The 26,950-nt window shown below is 40.9% G+C and overlaps 1 protein-coding gene across 3 annotated transcripts in view; it reads right to left on the bottom strand.

Moving 5' to 3' along the window:
* The window catches only part of SOS1 (SOS Ras/Rac guanine nucleotide exchange factor 1), a 148,309-nt gene extending 128,426 nt beyond the window's left edge, over positions 1–19,883 (bottom strand). For all 3 annotated transcript variants that reach the window (XM_080813042.1, XM_080813043.1, XM_080813044.1), the window contains exon 1: positions 19,661–19,883. In XM_080813042.1, the coding sequence (XP_080669168.1) occupies positions 19,661–19,747 (87 nt within the window). In that variant the 5' untranslated portion in view covers positions 19,748–19,883. The remainder of the gene's footprint in view (positions 1–19,660) is intronic.
* Between the last annotated feature and the right edge of the window lie 7,067 nt (positions 19,884–26,950).

Here is a 26,950-nt window from a genome sequence, read left to right as displayed (position 1 = left end):
TTATGTCCTTATTCAATTTTTTGAAAAATTGGTCCATTTCTTCTGAATTGTCAACTTAGGTCTGAATAGTTGTTCATGGTTTTCCCTTATCATATATCCCTTTTATAGTTGCATAGTCTGTAGCACTATGACTAGCCAATGACATAATTATCTAAGTAGAAAATTCCAAAGAATCTTAAAAAAAACCCCGAAAACAAAAAAACAAAACACCTGCAAAAATAACCAAAAAAGGGAATCCTTAGAAAAAATAAGTGAGTTTACTAAGGACACAGAATACAAGATCAACATACAAAAATCAACCATATTTTGATACAGTGGCAATGAACACAAGCATACTAAACAAATTAAATTAAATTAAACTAAATTAAAAATAACCCACACACCCAAACTACTTCAGTGCAAATGTAAGAAAACAGATACAAGGACTTGTATGCTGAAAACAACACAATGTTGAAAGAAATCAAAGCTCTAAACAATGAACATACAGTCTATGTTCATGGAATGGGAGACTCAACAGTGAGAAAGTCAATTCCTCTAACCCCTTAAATTAATGCATAAGCTTACCACAACTCCTATCAATATCCCAGTGAGATTTTTTATACATATCAAAAGATTATTATAAAATTTATATGAAAAGGGGAACTAAATAATATTGGAAAAGAATAAAATGAGAAAAATTATTCTACCCAATTTCAACACTTATTATACAGCTACAGCAATAAAAACTGTGTAGTGCTGGCAGAGAGAGAGAGAGAGAGATGGAACAAAATAAAGAACCTAGAAATAGGCCCACAAAAATATGCCCAATTAATCTGTGAAGAAAGTGCAAAAAAAAAACTCAATGGAAGAGAGATTGCCTTTCCAACAAATGGTGCTAAAGCAACTGAACATCCATAGGGGGAAAAAAAAAAAGAACTTCAACTTAAATCTCTCAATTTATGCAAATATAACTTAAAATATAGCAAAGATTTACATGTAAAATATAAAAATAAAAAACTTTCAGGAAAAAATATAGGACAAAATTTTCAGGATCCATTAATAGGCAAAGAATACTTAGACTTGACACCACTCCATAAAGTAGAAGACTGATAAACTGCACTTCATCAAAATTTAAAACTTTTGCTCTGAGAAAAACATTGTTAAGTGGATGAGAAGACAAGCTAAGGAGTGGGACAAAATATTTATAAACCACATATCCAACAAAGGATTAGTATCTAGAATATATATATATATATATATGAACTCTCAAACTCAACAGTAAAAGAGCAAAGAATTCAATGAGAAAATGGGCAAGAGACATGAAGATTTCACATATTGATGTATACAGAAGTTTTCACTGAAATGGTGTTTACAGTACAAAATGAGAGAGAATGACTTCAATGCTTCTCAGACTAGTTAAATAAATTACAGTATAACCATACAATAGAATGCAAGCAAAAGGAATGAGGCTTATCTTAAATGTTACGCTCTCCCAAATACAATTAAAGGGAGGAGGAAGACAAGGATGCAAAGAGGGTATACCAAAGGGAGGAGGAAGACAAGGATGCAAAAGAGGGTATACCAAAATTAAAAAAAAAAAAAATTTAAAAACAAAGAAACAAAGGAAAAGAAAACCAACAAGAAAAAATATACATGGACATATATTTTACATACACACTTGTTTATCATAAAAGAAAATCCAAAATAAAAGATGGATATTACATAATAATAAAAGGGTCAATCCAACAAGAGGATATAACATTTACAAATATTTATGCACACAACAGAGCACCACATAAATATATAAGGCAAAAATTAACAGACCTAAAGGAAGAAACACTAATACGACAATAGTAGGGGATTTTAATACCCTACGTATATCAATGGATAGGTCATCCAGACAGAAAATACAGAAGAAAACCTCAGCCTTGAATGACATGTTAAACCACTGCTCTTATATATAGAACATTCCATCCAAAGGCAAGAGAACATACATTCTTCTCAAAGTGTACCTGGAACATTTTCCAGGATCATACATTAGGTCACAAAAAAAGTCTTTTCTTTTTTTTTTTAAAAGATTTTATTTATTTATTTCACAGACAGAGATCACAAGTAGGCAGAGAGGCAGGCAGAGAGAGGAGGAAGCAGGCTCCCTGCTGAGCAGAGAGCCTGATGTGGGGCTCGATCCCAGCACCCTGGGATCATGACCTGAGCCGAAGGCAGAGGCTTTAACCCACCGAGCCACCCAGGCACCCCCACAAAAAAAGTCTTAATAAATCTAAGAGGACTGACATCTTATCAAACATCTTTCCCAACCATAATGATCTGAAACTGGAAATTACATGAAGAAAGCTGGAAAATTCACAAACACGTAGAGATCAAACACCATGCTATTGAACTACCAATGGGTCAAAGAAGAAATAAAAGAGAAACCCAAAAATTATTTAAGACAACTGAAAATGAAAATATAACAACAAATTTGTGAGGTGCAGCAAAAGCAGTTTTGGGACAGAAGTTCATAGCAATAAACGCCTACCTCAAGAAAGAAGAAAGACTCAAATAAACAACCTAACTTTATACCTCAAGGAATTATTAAAAAAAAAAAAAAAAAAGGAAAAAATGAAGTCCAAAGCTAGTAGAAGGAAGGGAATAACAAAGTTTAGAACAGAAATAAATGAAATAGAGACTAAAAAGACAACAGAGAAGATCAAACTAAGACCTGTTTCTCCAAAAAGATAAAACTGACAAGCCTTTAGCTAGACTCACCAAGAAAAAGAGACAACTCAAAATCAGAAATGAAGGTTACAACTGACACTACAGAAATATAAAGGATCATAAGAGATAACTATCAACAATTATATACCAACAAATTGGACAACCAGAAGAAATGGACAATTTCCTAGAAACATACCTACCAGGACTGATTATGATGAAACAGAAAATCTAAACAGACTCATTGTTAAAGTAAGGAGACTAAATCAGTAACCAAAAACTTCCCAACAAACCAAAGTCCAGGACTAGACAGCTTCAGTGGTAAATTCACCCAAACATTAAAAGGATTATTAATACCAATCCTTCTCAAACTCTTTCAAGAAACAGAAGAGGAGGGAACTCTTCCAAACCCAATTTATGAGGTCAGCTTTACCCTGCTAGCAAAACCAGACAAGGACACAAGTAAAGAAAATTATGGCCAGTATCCCCAGTGAACATAGATGCAAAAATTCTCAACAAAATATTAGCAAACTGAATTCAACAATACACGAAAGAGATCACACTCTGTGATCAAGTGGGATTGATTCCAGGGATGCAAGGATGGTTCAATATCTGCAAATCAGTCAGTGTGATACACCACATTAACAAAATGAAGGATAAAAATCATGTGATCACTTCAGCAGCTGCAGAAAAGCACTTGACAGAACTCAACTTCCATTTATGATTAAAAACTCTCAACAAAGTGGGTATAGAGGGAACATACTTCAATATGATAAAGTACACGTATGACAAGAACAGTTAACATCATACTCAACAGTAAAAAACTGAAGCATTTCCTCTAAGATCAGAAACATGACAAGGATGCTCATGCTCACCACTTTTATTCAGTATAGTACTGAAGTCTTAGCCAGAGCAATTAGGCAAGAAAAAAATACAAAACGCATGTAAACTGGAAAGGAAGAAGTAAAAGTGTTACCATCTGCAAATGACCTGATATTATGGAAATAAACCACTAAACCTCCATCAAAAAACTGCTAGAACTGAAAGTAATTCAGTAAAGTTGAAGCACACAAAATCAATACAGAAAAAAATGTGTTGCCTTTCTACAGACCAATAACAAACTATCAGAAAGAAAAATATGTGTCAAAATTCCAACGGCATTTTTTAAGACTTTATTTTATTTGACACAGAGAGAGAGAGAGAGCGCGCGCACGAGTGGTGGGAGGGGCAGAGGGAGAGGGAGAGAACCTCAAAAAGACTCCATGCTCAGGGCAAAGCCCAATGTGGGGGCCCAATCCCAGGACCCTGGGATCATACCAAAACCAAGAGTCAGACGCCTAACCAAATGAGCCACCAGGTACCCCACCAATGGCATTTTTCAAAGAAATCCAATAAATAATCCTAAATTTTGTATGGAACCAAAAAAACAAAACAAAACAAAAAAACCCTGAAGAGGCAAAGCAATCTTGAGAAAGAAGAACAAAACTATACCCATCATGTGCCCTGATCTCAAACTATTACAAAGCTATAGTACTTATTAAAACAGTATGGCATGGGCATAAAAATGCACAAACAGATCATGAAATGGACTAGAGAGCCCAGAGATAAACCCATGCATAATTTACAACAAAGGATCCAAGAATATACAATGGGGAAAGGACAGTCTTTACAATAACTAGTATTGGGAAAACTGGACAGTCACATGCAAAAGAATGAAACTTGACCACTATCTTGTACCATACACAAAAATTAACTAAAAATGGATTAAAGACTTGGACATAAGACCTGAAACCATACAACTCCTAGAAGAAAACATAGTTTGTAGGCTCCTTAATACAGGTCTTGGCAATGTTTTTCTGAATCTGACACCAAAAGCAAAAATAGGTAAATGTGACTTTATCATACTTAAAAAGTTTCTGCACATAAAAACAAAAAAGCAACCATCTAAATGGAAAAAAAAATTTGCAAATCATAAATCTGATAAACGAATATCCAAAATATATAAAGAACCCATACAACTCAATAGCTCCCCCCCCCAAAAAAGACAATTAAAAATGGGGAAAAGATCTAAATAGACACTTTCCAAGGAAGACATACAGACAGCCAATGGGCACATGAAAAGATACTCAATAACATTCTTCATCAGGAAAGTACAAATGAAAACCAAAATCAGTTATCATTTCACACCTGTCAGAATGGCTACTACTAAAAAGATAAGAGGGGAACCTGCCTGGTTCAGTTTGTAGAGCATGTTACTCTTGATCTCAAGGTTGTAAGTTCAAGCCCCATGTTGGGTACAGAGATTACTTAAAAATAAAATCTTTAAAGATAAAAAAATTAAAAATTAAAAAAAATCAAAAGAAATAACAAATGTTAGAAAGGATGTAGAGAAAAGGGAACTATGCACGGTTGGTGGGAATGTACGTTGGTGGAGCCACTGTGGAAAACAGCATGGAGGTTCCCCAAAAAATGAAAAATAGAACTACTATATGATCCAGCAATTCCACTTCTGGGTATTTATCCAAAGAAAAGAAACAAAAACACAAACTCAAAAAGTTATATGCACTACCATGTTCACTGCAGCTTTATATATATTAGCCAGGATATGGAAACAAACTATGTGTCCACTGATGAATGAATGGATAAAGAAATTGTGATATACATAATGGAATACTATTAAGCCATAAAAAAGGAATGGATCTTGCCTTCTGCTACAACATGGATGGACCTCAGAGGCATTATTGCTAAATGAAAATGGACACCTAACTCACACCACATACAAAATTTAACCCAAAACAGATCAACGACCTAAATATAAGTGCTAAAACCATAAATTCCCTAGAATAAAGCTTAGGGGTAAATCGTCATGATGTTGGATTTGGCAAAAAATTTTAGATATGCATTAAAAGCATGAACACTGAAAGAAAAAATAACTGAACTTCATCAAAATTAATTTTTGTGGGGCACCTGGGTGGCTCAGTCACTGAGCGTCTGCCTTCAGCTCAGGTTATGATCCCAGGGTCCTGGGATCGAGCCCCGCATCAGGCTTCCTGCTCCATGGGAAGCCTGCTTCTCCCTCTTCCACTCCCCCTGCTTGTGTTCCCTCTCTCGCTGTGTCTCTGTCAAACAAATAAACAAAATCTTAAAAAAAAAAATTAACTTTTGTGGAAGGACATTATCAAGAAACTGAACAAAACATTTGGTTGGGTTTGAATGGGTCTAATATCAGGAACATATAGGGGTGCCGAGATGGCTCTGTAGGTTAGGTGTCTGACTGCTGGTTTCCGTTCAGCTCCTGATCTCAGGGATCAAGCCCAGCATGGTACCTACTTCAGAAAAAAACAAAACAAAACAAAAAGCAAACAAACAAAAAAACACATAATGATTTACTAAAACTTAACAAAAACACAAATAATCTAATTTTAAAAATGGGCAATGGATGTGAATAGACATTTTCTATAAAGAAGATACAGAAATGGCCAATAAGCACGAGAATATGCTCAATATCATTAATCATTAGGAAAATACAAACCAAAAGCACAATGAGATATCAGGTCACACCAACTAAGATAGCAATTTTTAAAAGAAAAACAAAAACTAAGGACAGGTGAGGATGTGGAGAAATTAGAACCTTTGTGGATTACTAGTGGGAATGTAAAATGGCTGATGTGGGAAACAGTATGGTAGTTCTTCATAAAGATAAACAGAACACGGCCAAATGACCCAGCAATTCCAATTCTAGATATATCCCCAAAAGAACTGAAAACAGGACTCAGATATCTATATGCCAATGTTCACTTGCAGCATTCTTTACAACAGCAAAAAGGCAGAAACAACTCAAGTGTCCATCAACAGATGAATGGATAAACAAAATGTGGTTATTAACATACAATGGAATACTACTGAACCCTAGGAAGGAATGAAATTCGGATACATGCTACAATATGAATGAACCTTGAAAACATACTGTGAAATAAGTCAGACACAAAAGGACAAATCTTGTATATTTCCACTTACATGAAATATTTAGAATAGGCAAATTCAGAGGCAGAAAATAGATTAGAGGTTACCAGGGGCCAAGGGAGAGGGAAGTGGAGAGTTCTTGCTTAATTTGTACAGAGTTTCTGTTTGGGGTGATGAAAAAGTTTTGGAAATAGATAGTGGTGACTGTTGCACAACACTATTAATGTAGTTATTGGCACTGAATTATACACTTAAAAACAGTTAAAATGGCTAATTTTATGATATATATATTTAAAATTAAGAGAAAGAGTTGTTAAATGTATGTACAAAAATCAGAATTCTACCAAAGTCCTAACCAAAACAGGTGTGAATATAATTATCAGTAAGTGAATCCCGTTACAAATTATTTGGCCATACACAGAAATCAACTTACTTGCAAATGATCTATTATAAGTAAAATGGAAAATGAGTCTTGTCTATATAGAAAGGGAAAAAGTTTATTTTGGGCATTATAAAAGAATAACTAGAATTATTAGCTTATTACAAAAAGTCTCTGTTAATGAAAAACTCAACTTTTCTTTTTATCTCAAGATGTATATTTATTTTGAACCCTGAAGAGGCAAACTCCTTTCCACATACTAAGTATAATCTCATTTGCAGTTGGGATGCTTTAACATATAGGGGCAGATTACAGACTTTGTTTTATCACCAGATACAAGTTTCAAAGAAACATTTGAAAATATATAATAGAAAAACTGTTTTATTTTGAATTGCATATCCATAATGCTTGCCAGACAATAAGTGCTCAACAAATTTAGTGAATAAAACCAAACCAGTCACAATCAGCAGGAAAGCAACATTAAAGAAACTTTTTTTTTTAAAGATTTTATTTATTTGACAGACAGAGATCACAAGTAGGCAGAGAGGCAGGCAGAGAGAGAGGGAAGCAGGCTCCCTGCTGAGCAGAGAGCCAGATGTGGGGCTTGATCCCAGGGCCCCGGGATTATGACCCAAGCTGAAGGCAGAGGCTTTAACCCACTGAGCCACCCAGGCACCCCAAGAAACTTTTTTTTTTAAGATTTTCTTTATTTATTTGACAGAGAGAGAGAGAGATCACAAGTAGGCAGAGAGGCAGGGAGAGAGAGAGGGGGAAGCAGGCTCTCCGCCGAGCAGAGCCCGATGCGGGGCTCGATCCCCGGACCCTGAGATCATGATCTCAGCCGAAGGCAGAGGCTTAACCCACTGAGCCACCTAGGTGCCCCCAAAGAAACTTTTTCAAAATCATCTTCCTGTTACACTTTTAAAATACCTATTTTAAAAAATAATATATAAGTAATTCAGAGTCCATAAAACCAAAACTTTAAATTACTTTTCTCCTATGTATATCCCTATCCCCAATGGGAAGTTACCAGAATTTGACTTTATGAGGAATTTCTTTTTTTTTTTTTAAGATTTTATTTATTTATTTGAGAGAGAATGAGTGAAAGAGAGCATGAGAGAGGAGAAGGTCAGAGGGAGAAGCAGACTCCCCAAGGAGCTGGGAGCCCAATGCGGGACTCGATCCTGGAAGTCCATGATCATGACCTGAGCTGAAGGCAGATGCTCAACCAACTGAGCCACCCAGGCGCCCATAAGGAATTTCTTGTACTGATTTGTGTTTCTCTGCCTCTGAGGCAGCCCAAGCCTAGAAAGGAAAATCAATAAGCAGTCATCTTCGTGGCTGGATGGCTGGACTACTCAAGGTAGTGCCGAAGTGCTCCTGGTTCACTAGTTCATATAGTAGTAATAAGGGTATCATTTACATTGTTTTCTTTTGCCTTTACTGCTTTGTTTGTGGTTTTGTACATTAAAGGTTTAATTATGAAATAAACTTGAATGTGAAATGCGAACTTTGCTTGACAGCTATGAAAACAAACTATGCACTATTAATAGCAACAATAATTAAGTTCTGACTTTCAGAACTTACCCTAAGATCTCTTTCTTTAAAGCATAAGGGACTTGGGGGGAACAAAGGACCCACTTTAAGTGGGGGAAGACTGTAACTGAATTATCCCGCATCAAGCAATGGATGGCCACAGAGGCAACGCTGGCTGGCTATGAGCCTCTCAGATCACTGACTACAGGGAAGGCAACGAACAAACGGAGACTGCAGCGGCTGCCCTCTGAAATCCATCCCCGTGCTCCTGCAGAGGCCGCACTTCTCAGGGGCTGCGACTGAGCAGGCAGGCATATTGAAGCAGGCCTATTCCCAGGAGATGAGGAATTTCTGTGACAAGCAACTTTCACTCAAGAACTTCCTGAGGCCTTGGTGAACTTTCCTTAGAACTGCACTGCAGTGTAAGACACTTTCACCCCAAGTTCCTTCCTCCCTTACCTCTCTCCCTCACTTGAGTCAGACTTGCATCACAGTCTAAAGACATTCCCTGACTCCTTCCCCATTTTCTCTCACAAGTATTTCTAATAAATTTCTTGCATATCCAATCCCATCTTGGCATCTGTTTCTCTCTTGCAGTACACACTAATAAAGAAATCCCACCATTTCGGGACACCTAGGTGGCTCAGCTGGTTAAGCGTCAGACTCTTGATCTCACCCCAGGTCTTGATCTCAGGGTTGTGAGTTCAAGCACTACTTAAACAAACAACTAGCCATGAATTATTTCTAAAAATATAGTATTTGCTTACCTATTTGCTAAAATGGTATACACTAAACATGGCAATTCCAACGCCCTTTGAAGTTGAAGATCTCGACTAACACCCAATTCGAGGGGACACTCAGAACCACACACAATTCAACAAATGTGTCCTGAGCAACTGCTATAGGTAAGAAACACGCTGTAGGGAATATAGGGCCCTATTCTTGACCTCAGGTAATTCTCAATAGAGAGAAAGAGCGAAGCTACAGATCCCAACTTTGAAGGACAAACTGTCATACATACAACTGAAGTCTAAAGTACTAAGTGAATTAAGAGATTCATTCTACTTGGGGGATGGAGTTGTAGTAGGAAGCTTTGATGAGAAAATGGTATTTGAAGTGTCATTTGAAAGACATTATCAGAGCCTTCAGGTTGTTACCTGCCTGTAATTCCTGAGGACAGTCCAACAAAGACACTTTCCATGCTTGCCATACTTGGCTACCCCCAAAGTGTAAATCCCTCCTAACACAATCCTCTCACACTTTCTCAGTCCCAGAGTACTGAAGGCTTCTTAGTTCTCCTATTAACATGCTCCTCTCCCAGTATGTCCTTTTTCATCCCATTCCCACCAAGACCTCTAAGCCAGAAAGTGAGGAATAAGTCTTGACTCCTCTCTCTCACTACTTTGTCATTCAATCATCAGTCTACCTCTACATCTAAAAATCTGTCTAATTTTCCCCATCCCTACAGCTGTTGCCCTAGTCAAAACCACCATCAATTCATCTTCCTGACTACATCTGGCCTTCCTGACTACAGTTCTACTACCAATTAACTTATGCTCCACAGAGCAGCCGGTGAGCCTTCAAAATTCATTATCTGGGGGCACCCGGGTGGCTCAGTTGGTTAAGCCTCCGACTCTTGGTTTTGGCTTAGGTCATGATCCCATGGTCCTGAGATTGAGCCCGATATCAGGCTCCATGCTCAGTGGGGAGTCTAGTTGAGATTCTGTCTCTTGTTCTCCCTCTGTCCCTTCCCCCACCTGCGTGAGTGTGCACACTCTCTCTCTAAAATAAATAAAATCTTTTTGAAAAGATCCTAAGATCTGTCCCCATGCTCCAGACTCCAGCTACTCAGGACTCCTGAAATGCTGAGCTCCTTTTGCACTCCAAGCCACCACAAATCATTTAACTCTTCCTCCTCATCCTCACCTGGCTAACTCCCACTTCCGCTTAAAACATCACTTCTGTCACTCCCAAACAGAAACACAGAGGATAGCGCCTGGGTGGCTCAGTCAGTTAAGCGTCTACCTTCGGCTCGGGTCGTGATCCTGGGGTCCTGGGATAGAGTCCTGCATTGGGCTCCCTTCTCAGAGGGAGTCTGCTTCTCCCTCTGCTTGTGCACGTGCACGTTCTCTATCATAGAGACACACACACACACACACACACACACACACACAGGATAGTCTCCAAGCTTCCTATTGCCATCCCAAGACTTTGACTTCTCAGCCCCCTTCCTTTGTGGTCTACACTAGCTTTCCATTCACTAGTGCCCTTAAAAGTCTTACTTTTTTTATGCAGCAGAACCTTTTTTTTTTCCTCTAATGTAATCCTATGCAGAGCCCTAATATGTAAAAGGGCTAAACTTCTCAGCTTAAAGCATCAGTTTCAAAGCCCTCTTCATTCAGCCTCCTCTATCCTAAGGCACTTCTTCCATAAAATCTAAGGTGCAAGACAATTAAAACACCATGGTACTATATTATACTGCCTACTCAAAGGAAGCAATACAGTACAGTAGAAAGAGTTGTTTTTTGAAGCCAGACAGACTCGGGTTCAAATCCTGATTCTACTTCTTATTAGTTATAAGATCTTGAGCAGTCTACCTCTCTAAGGATCCACTTCCTCAGCTGTAAAAACTTAGCTATAAAAACAGATAACCATACTCACTACTTCCATTCGATATTAAATGGAGGTCCTAGCCAGTAAAATAAAAATAAATATCAGATTGTCTGTAGTTACAGATGCCATAATTACACAGAAAATTCTGTGGAATCTACAACTACCAGCAAAACCAAAGGATATGAGAACAACATATGAAAAGCAGCTTTATGTTTGCATATTTGTGACTAACAATTAGAAAATAAAATTCTAGGGGCACGTGGGTGGCTCAGTTGGTTGAGCACTGCACTCTTTTTTTTTTTTTTTTTAATTTATTTATTTGTTAGAGAGAGAGAGCGAGCGAGCACAGGCAGACAGAGTGGTAGGCAGAGGCAGAGGGAGAAGCAGGCTCCCCGCCGAGCAAGGAGCCCGATGTGGGACTCGATCCCAGGACGCTGAGATCATGACCTGAGCCGAAGGCAGCTGCTTAACCAACTGAGCCACCCAGGCGTCCCGAGCACTGCACTCTTGACTTTGGCTCAGGTCATGATGTCATCGAGCTCAACGGGGAGTCTGCTTCTCTCCCTCCTCCTCTCCCTCTGCCCCCCACCATGCTCCCATGTGTGCTCTCTCTCAAAATAAATAACTAAAATCTTAAAAAAGATTAAAAAAGAAAACTCTATAACAATTTACAATAGCATCAAAATACAAAGTATTTAAGGGTAAACCTCACCAAAGACATGTAAGACTTCTACATTGAAAACTACAAAGTGTTGCTGACAGAAATTAAAAAGTCTTGGGGCACCTGGGTGGCTCAGTTGGTTAAGCGCCTGCCTTTAACTCTGGTCATGATCCCAGGGTTCTGGGATCAAGCTAGCTGGCCTGGCTTTCTACACAGCAGAGAGTCTGCTTCTCCCTCTCCCTCTGCCCTGTCCCCCAGCTCATGCTAGTGCTTTCTCTCGCAAATAAAATCTTAAAAAAGAGAAAAGAAAAAGTCTAAATAAATGGAGAGATATACCATGTTTGTGGACCCACAGATTTAGTATTATTGCCAATTCTCCCTAATGATCAATCTATAGATTCAAAGCAATCACAATCAAAATCTCACCAAGATATTTTGGTACAAACTGACAAGCCAGTTCAAAATTTATAGTGAAATCCAAATCTAGATACACTAAAAGAGTATTTTTAAAAGAACAGAATTGGAGGATTTACACTATCTAACTTCAAGACTTACTATAAATCTACAAATAACCAATAGTGTGAATATGAACTGGTGTAAAGATAAATAAATTGATCAATGGGATAGAATGCAAATGTTTGAATATATATTTACATAAATATATATAATATATATTCATTTAATTTTCACAAAAATATCAGTCCAACAGGGAAAGAAAAATCTCTTCAACATACAGTTCTATAACTAGATAATCAGCATAAAAAATGAACCTCAATTCCCACTTTACATTTTAAACAATAATTCATCTGAAATGGACCACAGATTATGTAAAAGCTAAAACTACATAAAGTTTTTAGAAAACAGCATTAGAATTATCTTCATGACTTGGTGGCAAGCAAGAGGTTCTTTAAACAGAGAGCAATAACCTTAAAAATAAATAAATAAATAAATTTGACTCCCTTGATATTTAAAACTCTGCTCATCAAAAAACACCATTAGGAGAATGAATAGACAAACCAAAGGATAGAAGAAAATGTTCATAAATATTTTTTTGATAAAATAGTTATCCAGGATATATAAAGAACTTTTACAACTCAGTACTAAAAAGAACTCAAAATTTAAAATGGGCAACAGATTTATGCAGACTGTCCAAAGGAAATAAGAATGGCCAATAAAGGGGCCTCTGGGTGGCTCCGTTGATTAAGCAACTACCTTCGGCCCAGGTCATGATCCCATGGTTCCGGGATCGAGGCCTGCATTGGACTCCCTGCTTCTCGGGGAGCCTGCTTCTCCCTCTCCCTCTGTCTGCCACTCCCCCTGCTTGTGCTCATGCTCTCTCTCTCTCCCCTCTCTAATAAATAAATAAAATCTTTTTAAAAAGTGGCCAATAAGAACATGAAAAGGTGTTCAATATCAGTCACCAGGATAATGCAAATTAAAGCCACAACCACTACACACCCACCACAGTGACTAAAATTAAAGATTGATAACATTTAACACTGGCAAAGGTGTGGAGCAATGGGAACTATGAGAGTTGTTAGTGGGAATATAAAAGGTACAACCACTTTGAGAAAAGGTCTGGCAGTTTCTTGTAAAACTAAACAGACACTTTATGAGCCATTTCTCCTGGTACTTACCCAAGGGAAATGAAAACACAGTCCTACCAAAAAAAAAAAACTTGTATAATAAGAACATTCATGGAAACTTTATTCACAATAGCCCCAAATTGGAAACCTCCCAGGTATCTAACCACTTGACAAACTCTGACACAGTCCTATGACAGAAAAAAGGACTGAATTTCTGATAAACACAACCTCAAAGCCTTACCAAAAATATATGCTGCATGATTCTATTAATATGATGTTCTAAAATAGTTATGATTAATCTATGGTAGGATGATAAAAGATCAGAACAACGGTTGCAAGGACTGATGGACAAGGCACATGAGGGAAATTTCAGGAATGATAGTAAAGTCTGATATCTTGATAGAGGCTTGGGTTGTATTTATCAAAACTCATTAAATGGTAAAATTAACACTTGTATATTCCACTGCACACAGATTTTACCTAAAAAACAAAAGAACTATAAACAAATACTGAACTCTACTTAATGACATGCATACTAAAGTGTTTGGGGGTAAAGTGTACTGATGTCTGTAACTGACTTTGAAATGCATCAAAATGTAAGATGCATTGATGGATGGAGTGAGGAATGGATAGGCATGTGACAAAATGTAAATTTACATTTACATTTTACATTATTAAAACTGCACATTACTATGTTTGCATAGTAAAATGTAAAATTATAGAATCTAGGTGATGGGTATATGGGTGTCTTACTGTATAATTCTTTCAACTTTTCTGTGTATTTGAAACTTTTCATAATAAAATGTTGGGTAAAAAACTTAATCATAAGACAAAAATATTCTAAAATGAAGTGCTAAGTTTTTTCCTATTCTACCCACAGTTGTGATATAAAATACGTTATGAGAAACAGGAGCAGTTGTCACTTTTATTCTTTCGCTGAAGCATCCTCACTGCTGTGATTTCTGCACCTCATTGCCACTGCTGGATCAGAGTCTTCCTTTCCACTACAACATAAGCCATAATCCTTGTGGATTTCGCCATCATCCATGTATATAATACACCAATCCATCATTCAATACACAAATCTGGAGCTCCTAATTGTCTTATTTCTCTCATCTCTGGAATCCTAAAACCCTGAAGTATAATTATCATCTCCAATCAGAATGCCCTATCTGCTCTCACTACCCTCCTCTTCCAACTCACCAAGATTCCTAGTCCACGGGAGTCTTCATTTATACTTCCATGACCTGCTACCTGTCTTATAGCTTCACCTCCTATCACCTGAAATATTGGTACCTTCTTAGTCTCCACTGCAGCCACCTGCAACCAATTCTTCTGTGCTCCTTTACCTGAACTGACGAGTGCTGCTGGAGGAAATCTCACAACCAGACCAATGAATGCTACTCCAAATTTATGATCTCCACACTCAGGACTGCTCAGCAATTCCTTTCTAATTCACTGGTTGGCTCCTTCTCCACACTCCACAACAGCAATTTCAAAACTTAACCATGCTTCTTAGACTCCTTACTCCTATCTCTTTCCTCACTCTATATCAAGAATCTTGCCTCTTGTTTCAACATGAATTCACTGCTCCCCAACCTACAAACCCATCTTTATCTCTTTCCCTCCTATCTCAGAAAAAAGGATGCCTTCATCTCTGCTAGAGGTAGCAGAGCATAGTGTTTAAAAATGCAGACTTTCTTGGGGCACCCGGCTGGCTCAATTAAGCGTCTGCCTTTGGCTCACATCATGATCCCAGGGTCCTGGGATAGATCCCCGCATCGGGCTCCTGCCCAGCCAGAAGCCTGCTTCTCCCTCTCCCACTCCCCTCTCTTTCTGTCTCTCCCTCTGTCAAATAAATAAATAAAATCTTTTTCTAAAAAGCCCACAAAACTCCTAACCAAATTACTCTTTCCAAACCTCAGGGGTTTTTTTGTTCAACAACTTGCAAATATCTGAGTTGTACAATCTGTTAAATTTTAACCAATGTATATAACCCTGAAACTATCAGCACAATCAAGAAATGAACATAAAAGCCTCCCCCTAAAACAACTACTGACCTTTTTGTCACTGTAGATTAGTTTGTAATTTCCAGAATTTTATGTAATTATCCAGCATATACTCTTTTTTGACCTGGCTTTCATTCAGCTTAATTTTTTTGAGATTCAGCCACACTGCTATGTGTTATCAACAATTCATTCCTTTTTATCACTAAGTAGTATTCCAATGTATGGCTATTTCACAATTTGTTTATTCATTCATCTGTTAATGAATACTGGGTTGTTTCCAATTTTTTTTTTTTGCTGAATATAGCTGCCACAAATATCCTATATAAATCTTTGTATGGATAAAGGCTTCATCTATTCTTTTTTAAAGTTTTATTTATTTATTTGAGAGAGAAAGAGCGAGGAGAGGTAGAGAGAGACAAGGACTCTCAAGCCCACTCTGCACTGAGCTCAGAGCCTGGCAAGGGGCTCGATCTCATGATTATCAGATCAAAACCTGAGCTGAAACCAAGAGTCAGACACTTAGATGCCCCAAGCCTTCATCCATTCATTCTTAAGGCTTTACTTACACCCCTGGAAGTCCCAAATCTGCAGTGACAGATACCAAAAAACAACTGACAGCTTGACAAGCCCACTTGGGTAAGGCAAAAGGACTTCTAAATCAACATGTCCCAAGCTCATGTTTTTATGCCACTCTCTTCACCTTCAACAGCTTCTCCTCCATTCTCTGTCCTGATTAAGGCAATACAAACTAGAAACTTAGGACTCTTCCTGCTTTCTTACCATTTGCCCTACTCACTCGGTGGGTTACTCAGTCCTGCCAATTCTACCTTTTAAACATCTCTCAAAATCCATCCCTACATTTCCATCCTAGTTCAAATGCACCCTTAATTCAAACACATATCATCTCTTGGCTGGACTATTAAACTAGCCTTCTAACTTTTCTCCTTACCTCAGGTCATTTTTCTCCAATCCATTTTCTATTCTACGGCCAAAGTCAATTTTCTAAAATTCCAATCTGATGTTATTCACCTATTCCTCAATGACTTTCATCCCCTGAAGATAAAATTCAAACTCCTTAGCCTAACATTCAAAAAATTCTCTATAAGCCAGATTCCTCTCCAAACGCATCCTCTGCCACTTTCCACCCTGTTCTAACTTAGTCATTTCTGGATGATGTCATTTACCTTTTAATCCCTAGTGCCAAGGGCATTACCTGGTCTGTAGTAAGCATGGCATATTTGTGCAATAGGTAAGACAGGACTTAGACTGATGTAGTGAGACATTCTGAACGTAGTCAGGAAAAGCAGTTGTCCAGTCTGGCTGAGACATAAAGAATATGAAAGATTATGGTAGGCAATCCAGTCAGAAAAGCAGGATGAAGTCAGATCACCAATCAAGATCAATTCCATGCTAAAGACTGTGCACTTCATCCTACACCCTCAAAATACATCAATCGTTCTGTTTTTGTTTTTGTTTTGTTACAGTGGTCTGGGAAAGAGGACTCAAGAGTAGAAGGTAACAGATTAGAAGACATGTCAAAGGGAAATAAATCTTTGTTTATTGTGTTATATGTCGTGCCGGGGTATGGACAATAATGTAAAGGAGAGAAGTCAGAGATGACTCCAAAGTTTTGAACCAAATAACATAATTAAGCCATTAATCAAGAGTAATTTTTTTTAATGGTCAGTGGAGGCAGAGACAGGTGATGGTTTTAGTTGGGGTGTTCCTTCACCCATTCATTCAAACATAAGTGGCTACTAGGTAGGTGTCAAGCACTGCATGCCTAAAGGATGCAAAGAGGGTAAAATACTATTTCTTTTCTCAAGGACCATCTAATCTAATTGAGGGATGGGGAAGACAAGTAAATAGGAACTTACAATTCATTGTTAAGTGCTAGGGTTTGGGACTAAAAGAAAATAAAAAACGATCCAACTCAGCCCTGAGGATTTGAGAAAACACTGAGGTCAAATTAGCGTTAGGCCAGGCAAAGGGCAGTTCAGGTAAAGAGAGTAACATGACGACAGAGCCTCAGGTAAAACAACACAAGCTGGGCACACCTGCAGATAAAAAAATAAGTCTAAAGGAAGAGTTCAAGATAAGGAGATGTCCACATGGAATGTCTAGCAGGCAGCTGAAAATGCAGGTTCTGAGAATGAACAAGAGCACATCCAGATATGCAATATATTTTCGACCTCATCGTAGGTGCCTACGAGTCCTCATCACTGGCTATCTCAAAAAAGAATTGGAAGAACCTTTCTTATCAGCTACATTGTGTACACTTCCACCTCCCCCCAGCACTTCTGTACTGCATGGGCATCTCTGTTTCAAGTTGAAACTGTTTTATGTAAATAGGTCACAAGGACTGGCGGGGACTGTGGTGAACTGGAGATGCACGCCCGGGCTGACGCGGAAAGCCTTTCACTCAGCTCCAGCAGTTCACTGTCTTGCCCAACGTGGAGAGATCTTCCTACTCTTAGAGAAAAACCGAAAATTCGGATTTTATGTGACATCTCCCACTTTTAAATACTGGCAACTAATTACATTAGAAGTCTGTAAAACAGCACCCTGCCAGCCAAACAAAATGCTTCTGTGGAAAGAGTTCAGCAAGGGCCACCAATATGGCAGAGTTGGACCTGGTCTGCCAACTCCTACAATGCTCTTTCTACCACTTCACAGTACCCTCAACTGAAAGTATCTTGATGGTTCCCTGGGACGGGAGCTGTTTGCTACTAAACAAAACAGCCCCAAACTGATAGTGTTTTATGAGTTCTTTCATATGTTCTCAACAATTTTTCTCTCTTCCCCGCTCCACTCCACCTCCATCACTCCCAGGCTTGTAACATGACTGAGACCTCCTACTCCCCTATTAGCAGCTAAGACGCCAAGCTTGCAGGTAAAGCAAAAGTTAAAAAAAAGAGTGAGAGCCCTGATGGGATTTCTAACGAATAAAGTATAAAAGGAATATGGCATCTCTTTGGTTTTCTTAGAAAACAACATCACAGAGACATTTGTTACTTACTCAGACACTTAAGGAAAAAAAGTCAGTAACTTATATTCGAAAAAAATGAGCAAATCCTGCTAACACACTAGTTTCCACTCTAAGTCTCCAAGGATCTTGGGGGTGGGGGAGAGGAGAGCAAAAGGGAAAGTAAAAGTTGCTGGCCTTTGGGAAACATCAGGCACCTTTTAAGGCACAGTTTTTAAAAGTATAAATGTTTAGAACAAAAGGTACACCACAATCTCAACTTTCGGTAGGAGTAAAAATATAGTCTAATAACATAAAACATTCTTTGAGCAACAAGAAATTGGGATTAAGAAACACTACTAGAGTAAAGCAATCTCTGTATTTACAAAAAAAGGTAAACGGGAAACAAAAACACCGTTTTAATGATCATTCACACACACCAGTTTCTGACGTTTTAATGTATATACTAAGTCACAATGCGGCTTTAGAAGCTTTTAAAATGTAGCAATATTTCCTAAATGTACTAAAACATTTAAAAGCCCAGACGATGGAGTATACAACTTTAGGTAACAATATGGCAAACGTGAAGAAACACAGAACGGCTAAAAATTCAAACCAACAAAACAAAAGATAGTACCAAGATTCTCAAACTCTCGGGGGCAAAAACAAAAAGCAAACAAACAAAACCAAAAACAAAAAAAAGTGGCATGTGCACCCGCCCCTGTTAATCAGAATAGTGGGGAAATTCAGGGGAATGAAGAGTGATTACAGAGGGCGAGCAAAGCAGGCCATGTTCCTGCTGGCAAGCGAGCTCTGCAATTACTTAGAGCAAGCGTTATGGCTAGAGCATTCTCGAGCCCACTAAAACCAGCATACTGGACACCTAAAACCGGAGGCTGACAGCAGCTCCAGGCTAAGACCGAGAAGGCGGAAAAGTGGCCTGCTTTGACCTCCACTGAAAACTGAGCCTCCTCCAACTCTTGTCTCTGAATCAGGGGCAAGACATGAACCTCTCAGAGGTTGGATTATTCGGACAAACTCTGCCGGGCTTTCTGCGGCCTTCCCACACACCGGGTGAATGTCAACACCGAGCCAGCGAGTGTGGGGGAACCTCTCAGTGTGCGCCGTCCTTTCTGGGAGGCGGCGAGACCGGGAAGAAAGACTGCCCTGCGCGCGCCCCGCCTCCCCAGCCCTTTCCCGGCCCCGAGCCCTCGCAGGGGCTGCAAGCCGGGAAGCGGGGTCCCGCGGGCTCCTCACCTTTTTCAGCGCCGGCACCAGCAGCCCCCGCCACTTGGGTGCGTTCTCCTCGCTGAAAAACTCGTACGGCAGCTGCTGCGCCTGCATGGTGCCCCCGGGGCGCCTCTGGGCGGGGAGAGGGGCGGCGGCGGCCGGGCCGGGGAGCCGCGAGAGGGCGAGCTCGCAGCACCGAACAGGGCCGCGGCCCCACCGGACGGCCCGGCCCCCTCGGGGCGCCGCGCGGCCGGGCTAGCCCTGGAGAGGGGGCTGAGGGGCGAGGCCCGGGCCCGGCCACCCACCCGACACGGGCACCAGCCGTGGATAGCGAACGCAGCCCGCAGGCGGCGGCGGCGGCATCCCGCACCACCGCCCCGGGGCCGGGCCCCCCACCCCTCCCCGGCCCGCCGGCGCCGCCCCGGGCTGCCCTCCGCCGCGGCCGCCGCCCGCCGGGGCTACGCTCCCGGGCCCGGCCTGGCCCAGCGGCACAGCCGGCGGCTGGGGGGAGGGCGTGTGGAGGGACGCTTCGGCTGCGGCGCCCGCTCCGCGCAGCGGGGACCCCGAAACGCGAGCGGCCCGGGGCGGAGCGGGGCCGGGGTGTAGCGGGGGAGGGGAAAGGCCCGAGGTCGTCGTTGGAGGATCTGGCTGCCCAGAGGTGCCGCCGCGGCCGCCGCCGACGCCGGTGTAGCGCCCGAGCTTCCTACTAGCGAACTGAACCTGCTCGCTACTGAGCATGCGCCGCCGAGCAGGGCCGGTTCGCTCCGGGTTTTCCGGCTCCCCAGCGAAGGAGGAGGGAAGCGCGAGTGAGGGAGGGCGCCCCTGAGGACTGCAGGGGCGGAGCGAAGCGGCCCCAAGAAGTCGAACCCTGGCCTGCCGGGTGGGGTGCGAGCTATCGAGAAGCTAACCCCATTGTGTGGTTGGGCCGCGAGGGATCCCACCTCTCTCTTGGAGTCCCCGGGCCTTTAGTTTTAGAAAGGGGCGTGTGACTGTGTGTGTGTGTGTGTGTGTGTGTGTGTGTGTACTTTGTTCCTGAACATGAAGATAAGAACTGTTCAGAGCATGCAATGTATAGTAAACAGACTGGACAAAAGATAGGTGCCTTTCTCACGAAACCTACTGCTCAATATTTGCCGGATAATAGAAGTGATTGCAGTATTTCCGATAGGTCTTTCCACCAAGAATTATCATCAAGAATAAAATGCGTACCTGCAGTATAGATTTTGTGTGTGCGTTTCAAGTTCAATATGCTCATCTTTCGAACCCACTTAGCTGGGAACTCCAATAATCACTTACCTCAGTGGAAACTGAAACCTCTTCCGCAGCTCCCGGGTCCCAGAACATTTTACTCATGCCCCTCTCGGGGCATTTAGTTTATCTGTTCTGTAATCTCTCTCGGCTCTTTGAACTAGATAGCTAACTCCTGGAAGGCAGATCTTTTTCACTAAGGGCTCTACACAGTAAATAGGCACTTCACGAACGTTTGTAGAGTGCTACAGGAGCCTTATCTACCAACTATTCATCTCAGGGATCCAGGTGTTTAACAGTGGTACTGTATGGCTGGCCCTCATGGTTTACCATTACGCACTTTCTGAGCATAATCTCGTTTAATCCCACAGCAAAAAAAAAAAAAAAAAATCCCACAGCAATCCTATTTTCATTTCACAGAGGAGACAGTTTAGAGAAATAGCCTTGGTTGAAGTTGATATTGTACCCTGCTATTCCAGAGAACAAGAACCAGGATCACATAGATGAAAATGTTTAAGCAGTGTTTCGCAATCTCTACAACACTTCTTTGCGAATCTCTTAGACAAGTCTTAGGTCCTTCCCTTTTAAAATGTACACACATGATTTACATCTTAATATCCTTCATACTCAAGTATTCAGAATAACATTTCGAAACGTCCATACATCCGCGGAGTAAGATGCTATAGAGGAACCATAGCTTTAAGAGGAGTTGGGGGCAGGAGAAGAGATCTCAGAGGAAAGCGGGGGTCCTCACTCAGCCATCTTCAAATATCTGATATCAAAGGACTGATACGGAAAAATACACGTGATGTGGTTTGTGTGATTCTAAACGATTGAACTAAGATGAAGCCTCTGGCCCAAATTATTCATTGGCTTCCCATTGCTCTTAGAATACATTTTTTTAAAAAAATCATTTATTTGAGATAGAGAACACGCAGAGGAGGGGCAGAAGGAGAGGCAGTGAGAATTGTAACCAGACTGCCTGCTAAGCACAGAGCCTCAGTGGGGCTCCACCCAGACATCACGACCTCAGCCAAGAGTCGCCTGCTGGTTGCTTAAGGATGACCCACCCAGGCGCCCCCATCCCCCGCACCAGAATACTTTCCAAAAACTTCTTAATATGACCCACAAAGTCTGCATCTGACTCCTGTTTACATTCTCAACCTTTTCTTTCTATTCTCCACCTTGGCTCACCACACTCCAGCCACGCAGTCTTCTGTCTATTCCTAGAAAACACCAACCTCTTTCCTGCCTCAGGAGCTTTGCTATTCCTTCAATCTGAAACTCACTCTGCTCGTAACTGTTCACTTGGATGATTAGAAACGTCATCACCTCCAAGAGGCCTCTGGTCACGCTAAGTTGTTCCCACCTGTAGGTTTCTACCATAAACCTTATTTCCTTGCTAGCATCAATGTATTCCAAGAGATGAACCTACTTCATCATTGACTCCCCAGGACCTACAGTATTTGGTACACGGGTGCTCAATAAATATATTTGAAGGAATTAAAGTTGGAGGAAACTTCAAGGAAGGCTATCTAATCACGGGTGTCTCAAGAAACAGATGATCTTCAGGGTCGTGCAAATAAAAACCGTACATCCGTTCACCTGGGACATCGGGGTTAATAGGTTGGGATTTGATGACCTTCGAGGTCCCCTACAACTCGGTAGTCTGACTGCACAGTAAGCAAGCCCTGGAAACACGGATTACAGCCCGGCATGGGCACGCTTAGCGGCCAGGGCAGGTTTTCACTAGTTTAGACGTTTTGGCCGCAGACTGAGAGCAAGCAGCTGGAGGAAAACTGCAATCGAGAGGCTCGACGCTTCTCAGCTGAGAGACCTAAGGGGCGTGGTTCTGGGCTCGGCGTCGCTAAGGTCAGGGAGCAATCGAGCCCCTCAGCACCGCTTGCTTTTATCTCTTGGCACAAATCAAAACACCTTATGGGCGTGCAGCGGTATAAGACAACCGTGGTGGACTCAAATGCGTTAGTGGAGACGTGAAAACTCCCCGGTACCCTCAGCGCGAACGGCCGACAGTTGCCAGCAGAAGCGCAGGCGCAGACGTTCTCTTCACGCCCCTCCTCAGCCCGAATGAGCCTGGAGCCAGAGCGGACGTGACGCACGGGGGCGCGCCCAGACCAGCTAGCCGAGGTCCGAGTAGGACGCGTCCAGGAAGGCTAGCCGAGTTCGAGAGCGTCGCGACGGAACCCGGGCGGCGGGGAAGAGGGCGGGGAGGGCATTTGGTCCTGCGGTGCGCCTCCTGCAGGTGGTAGTGCTGTTTTCCCTGCGTTGCCTTCGGACGCAGCGACAGGGTTCCCTGCATGTCTGCGGCTGCAATTATCTTACCGAAGCAAACCAGGTCTAGTTACTCCCCGTTCAAGAACCTTCACCGCCGTCCCAGGATAAAGTCCAAAGTCCTTAGCCGGGTATTCATGACGTTGCACAATCAGGCTACCACTTATCTTTCCAGCTCTATCTCACTTAAAGTGAACTACTTTTACCTCCTGTTAACCCATCATTTTCTCTTTTTCCTGCCTATGCTGTTCCGTCTGCCCTGTATGCCCATTACGGTTTTTCTTTTCAATCCCACCTGCCACAGCTTCACCGCATCTCCCATCTGCGCACTCTCCAAGGAACTCTTCCACGCTCCTGCACCCACCTCGAATGTCACCTTCTCTCTGAAGTCCTTCTCAGCCCCCATTCAGGATTCTTTCCCTTAAACTTCAGAGCCCAGTAAGCATAAGAAACAGCGGTTTCAGTCACCAGCAGAGTCAAACTCCTCTCTTCCAGCAGCATATCCTCCCTTCACGTGCCTCCTCACCCTTTCTTCCTAACCCCTACTTCCAATTCCACTTCTTAAAATAGCATGTCCCTCGAAACTACCACAGAGAAAACAGTGACTAATAAAGCCACTGGATACCCACCCTTTATCACCTTTAGTTACAACTTTGATTTCTTCCCCCTGTTTTTCTCTCTCTCTCTCATTCTCTCTGTCAAAGATGGTGAGGAGCAAGGTAGGTACAGTTAAATGATCAGAACCTCTCCAAGATACGTGGGACTGTTCCTGGCACTTGTTTTTTAAGATCCTCGTGGAGTCTAGTTTTTTGCAAAAGTCTCTTTCCAGTTGATTCAAGTTGTAATGGCACCTCAAACTGATTGCATCCCAATGCCGTACAACTTTACTCAAATTCCCAACGGAGTTTGTCATAAAATTTGGCTATTTCTTTTTTTAAGAGATGCCTTATTTTTTCTTTTTCTTTAAAAGATTTTATTTATTTATTTGACAGACAGAGATCACAAGTAGGCAGAGAGGCAGGCAGAGAGAGAGGAAGGGAAGCAGGCTCCTGCTGAGCAGAGAGCCCGCTGTGGGGCTCGATCCCCGAGGACTCTGGGATTCTGGGATTATGACCTGAGCCAGAGGCAAAGGCTCTAACCCACTGAGCCACCCAGGCGCCCCTGGTTAACTATTTCTAAAATGTATATGGAATAACAAACAAAAAAAAACAAAACAAAAGAAAACCCTGTTCTATGAAAGAACTAGTTAGGGAAACTTACCAGATATGAAGATTTATTACATAGCTGGAGTAATTAAAACAATGTGGTGTTAGCACAGGAACAGACAACCAACCAATGGATCAATAAAGGGCCAAATATACAGAAACTTGATTTATGACATGTCGCCACTGCAGATGATTGGGGAAGGGATATACTACTCAATAGATGAAATATGGGCAATTGATAAATACATACAGAAAAAAATGAAATTCTATCCCCAACTCATGCCCTGCACAAAACAATCCCACCTGGATGAAAGACTTAAATGTAAAAAAATTACAAGAAGAAAATATGGGATATTTTTATGAGCTCAAAGTAGGAAAAATTTTCTTTTTTTAATTTTTTTTCTTAGATTTTTATTTATTTATTTGTCAGAGAGAAAGAAAGAGCCCAAGCAGGAGGAGCGTCAGGCTCCCTGCTGAGCAAGGACTCGGATATGGGACTCCATCCCGCTACCCTGGGATCATGACCTGAGCCAGAGACAGGCATATAATCAACTGAGTCACCCAGGTGTCCCAATAGGAAAAAACTTCTTAAATAAGACCCAAAAATACAAACCATAAATTAAAAATTTGATAAATTTGACTTCATGAAAATTAAGAATTTCTGTAAATCCAAACATACCATTAAGAAGTGAAAGGGTGAGGGGTACCCAGCTGGCTCAGTTGGTGGAGCATGGGTGTCTTGATCTCCAGGCTGAATAATGAGTTGGAGACCCACGTCAAGTAGAGTTTACTTTAAAAAAAAAAAAAAAATGGTGAAAGGACAGCCATCAAGTAGGAGAAAGCAGTTGCAATTCACATAACCAAAAAAGAATTATTATTCAGAACATGTAGTTTACTTTACTGGAAATAACAATGGCTACATATTCACCTTGTTACTAATCAGGGAAACGCAACTTAAAACCACAATGAAATACTTTAATACCACAATACAATACCCATTGAATTGGCAAAAATTTAGAAGCTGAAGGATCCCAAGCTTTGGCAAAGCTTTTGAAACAAAGCAATTGAAATTCTCAACTACAGCATTGTGAAAATAAATGAGTACACAACTTCAGATAACTATTTCTTAAAAGATGAACATGAACATGTCCTGTATAAACTAGCATGGATATATTCCCATAGCATATATATTCCAGAGGAAGTTCCTCACTAAATTATTTGTAGTAACATAAACAGTCAAATGGGTAAACAAATTGTGGAATACTAGACACCAGCAAAAATGAATGAACGAACAGTCATACACATTCCTATAGACAGAATAGTTTATGTTCCCTTCAAAATTCATATGTTGAATCTTAATTTACATTGCGATGATATTTGGAGGTTGGATTTTTGGGAAGTGATTAGATCCTGAGGATGGAGGCTTTATGAATAGGATTAGTGCTAAAATAAAGAAGATCCCAGAAAGATCCCTTACCCCTTCTACCAGGTTAGAACCAGAGAGAAGATAGTTATCTGTGAACCAGAAAGCTGGCTTTCACCTGCTAGCACCTGGATCTTTGACTTGGCAGCCTCCAGAACTGTGAGAAATACATTTCTCTTGTTTGAAAGCCACCCAATATGGTATTTCATTATAACAGTCCAAACGAACTAAGGCACACAACAACACAGGTGAATCTTTTTTAAAAAATAACACTGATAGGGTGCCTGGGTGGCTCAGTGGGTTGAGCCGCTGCCTTCGGCTCAGGGCATGATCTCAGGGTCCTGGGATGGAGTCCCGCATCGGGCTCTCTGCTCAGCGGGGAGCCTGCTTCCCCCTCTCTCTCTGCCTGCCTCTCTGCCTTCTTGTGATCTCTCTCTGTCAAATAAATAAATAAAATCTTTAAAAAAAGAGAAAGAAAGAAAACTTTCCGAGTAGTCTCAGAAACTTTCTTCTGAAGCAAAAGCTTTTTCAAAAACTTTTCACAGAAAAGTTTCAAAAACAGTGGAAGCATTCCCATATATCTTTCATGTAGATTCACCAATTTTTAAGGTATTGCCATATTTGCATTATCATTTACTGTCTCTGTCTTTGTCTCTGTCCTTGTCTTTCTCTCTCTCTCTCTATATATATATATATATCTTCAAAATTATTTGCATACATCATCCCCTTTGCCCCAAACATTTCAGTGAGTCTGTGTGCATTTCCTAAGAACAAGGATTTTCATTTGCATCATCATAGTAAAATTATTGAATTCAGAAAACTAACATTGATACAATACTACTCTTTAATCTCCAGACTGTTTTCAAATTTCATCAATTGTCTCAACAGTGTTTGCTATAGAGACTGCTTTTCTTGGTCAAGATCATTTACTGCATTCAAATTTTATGGCTCCTTAGTCTCTTCTATCTGGAGCAGTTCCTCAGTCTTTGCTTTTTCTGGTGTTGACATTTAAGAGGACAGGCCATTTAGTTTCATATTGTTCCTCAGCGTGAGTTTGTTTGAGGTTCTCCCATGATAAGATGTAGGTTTTGCTTTTTGGCAGGAACAGTACGTAAGTGATGTGTCCTTCTGAGAATGTCATATCAGGGG

Source organism: Martes martes (genome assembly GCF_963455335.1).
Source record: "Martes martes genome assembly, chromosome: 9".
NCBI lineage: Eukaryota > Metazoa > Chordata > Mammalia > Carnivora > Mustelidae > Martes > Martes martes.
The sequence above is the reverse complement of the archived record's forward strand: the minus strand, read 5'-3'. Positions and strand labels throughout refer to the sequence as shown.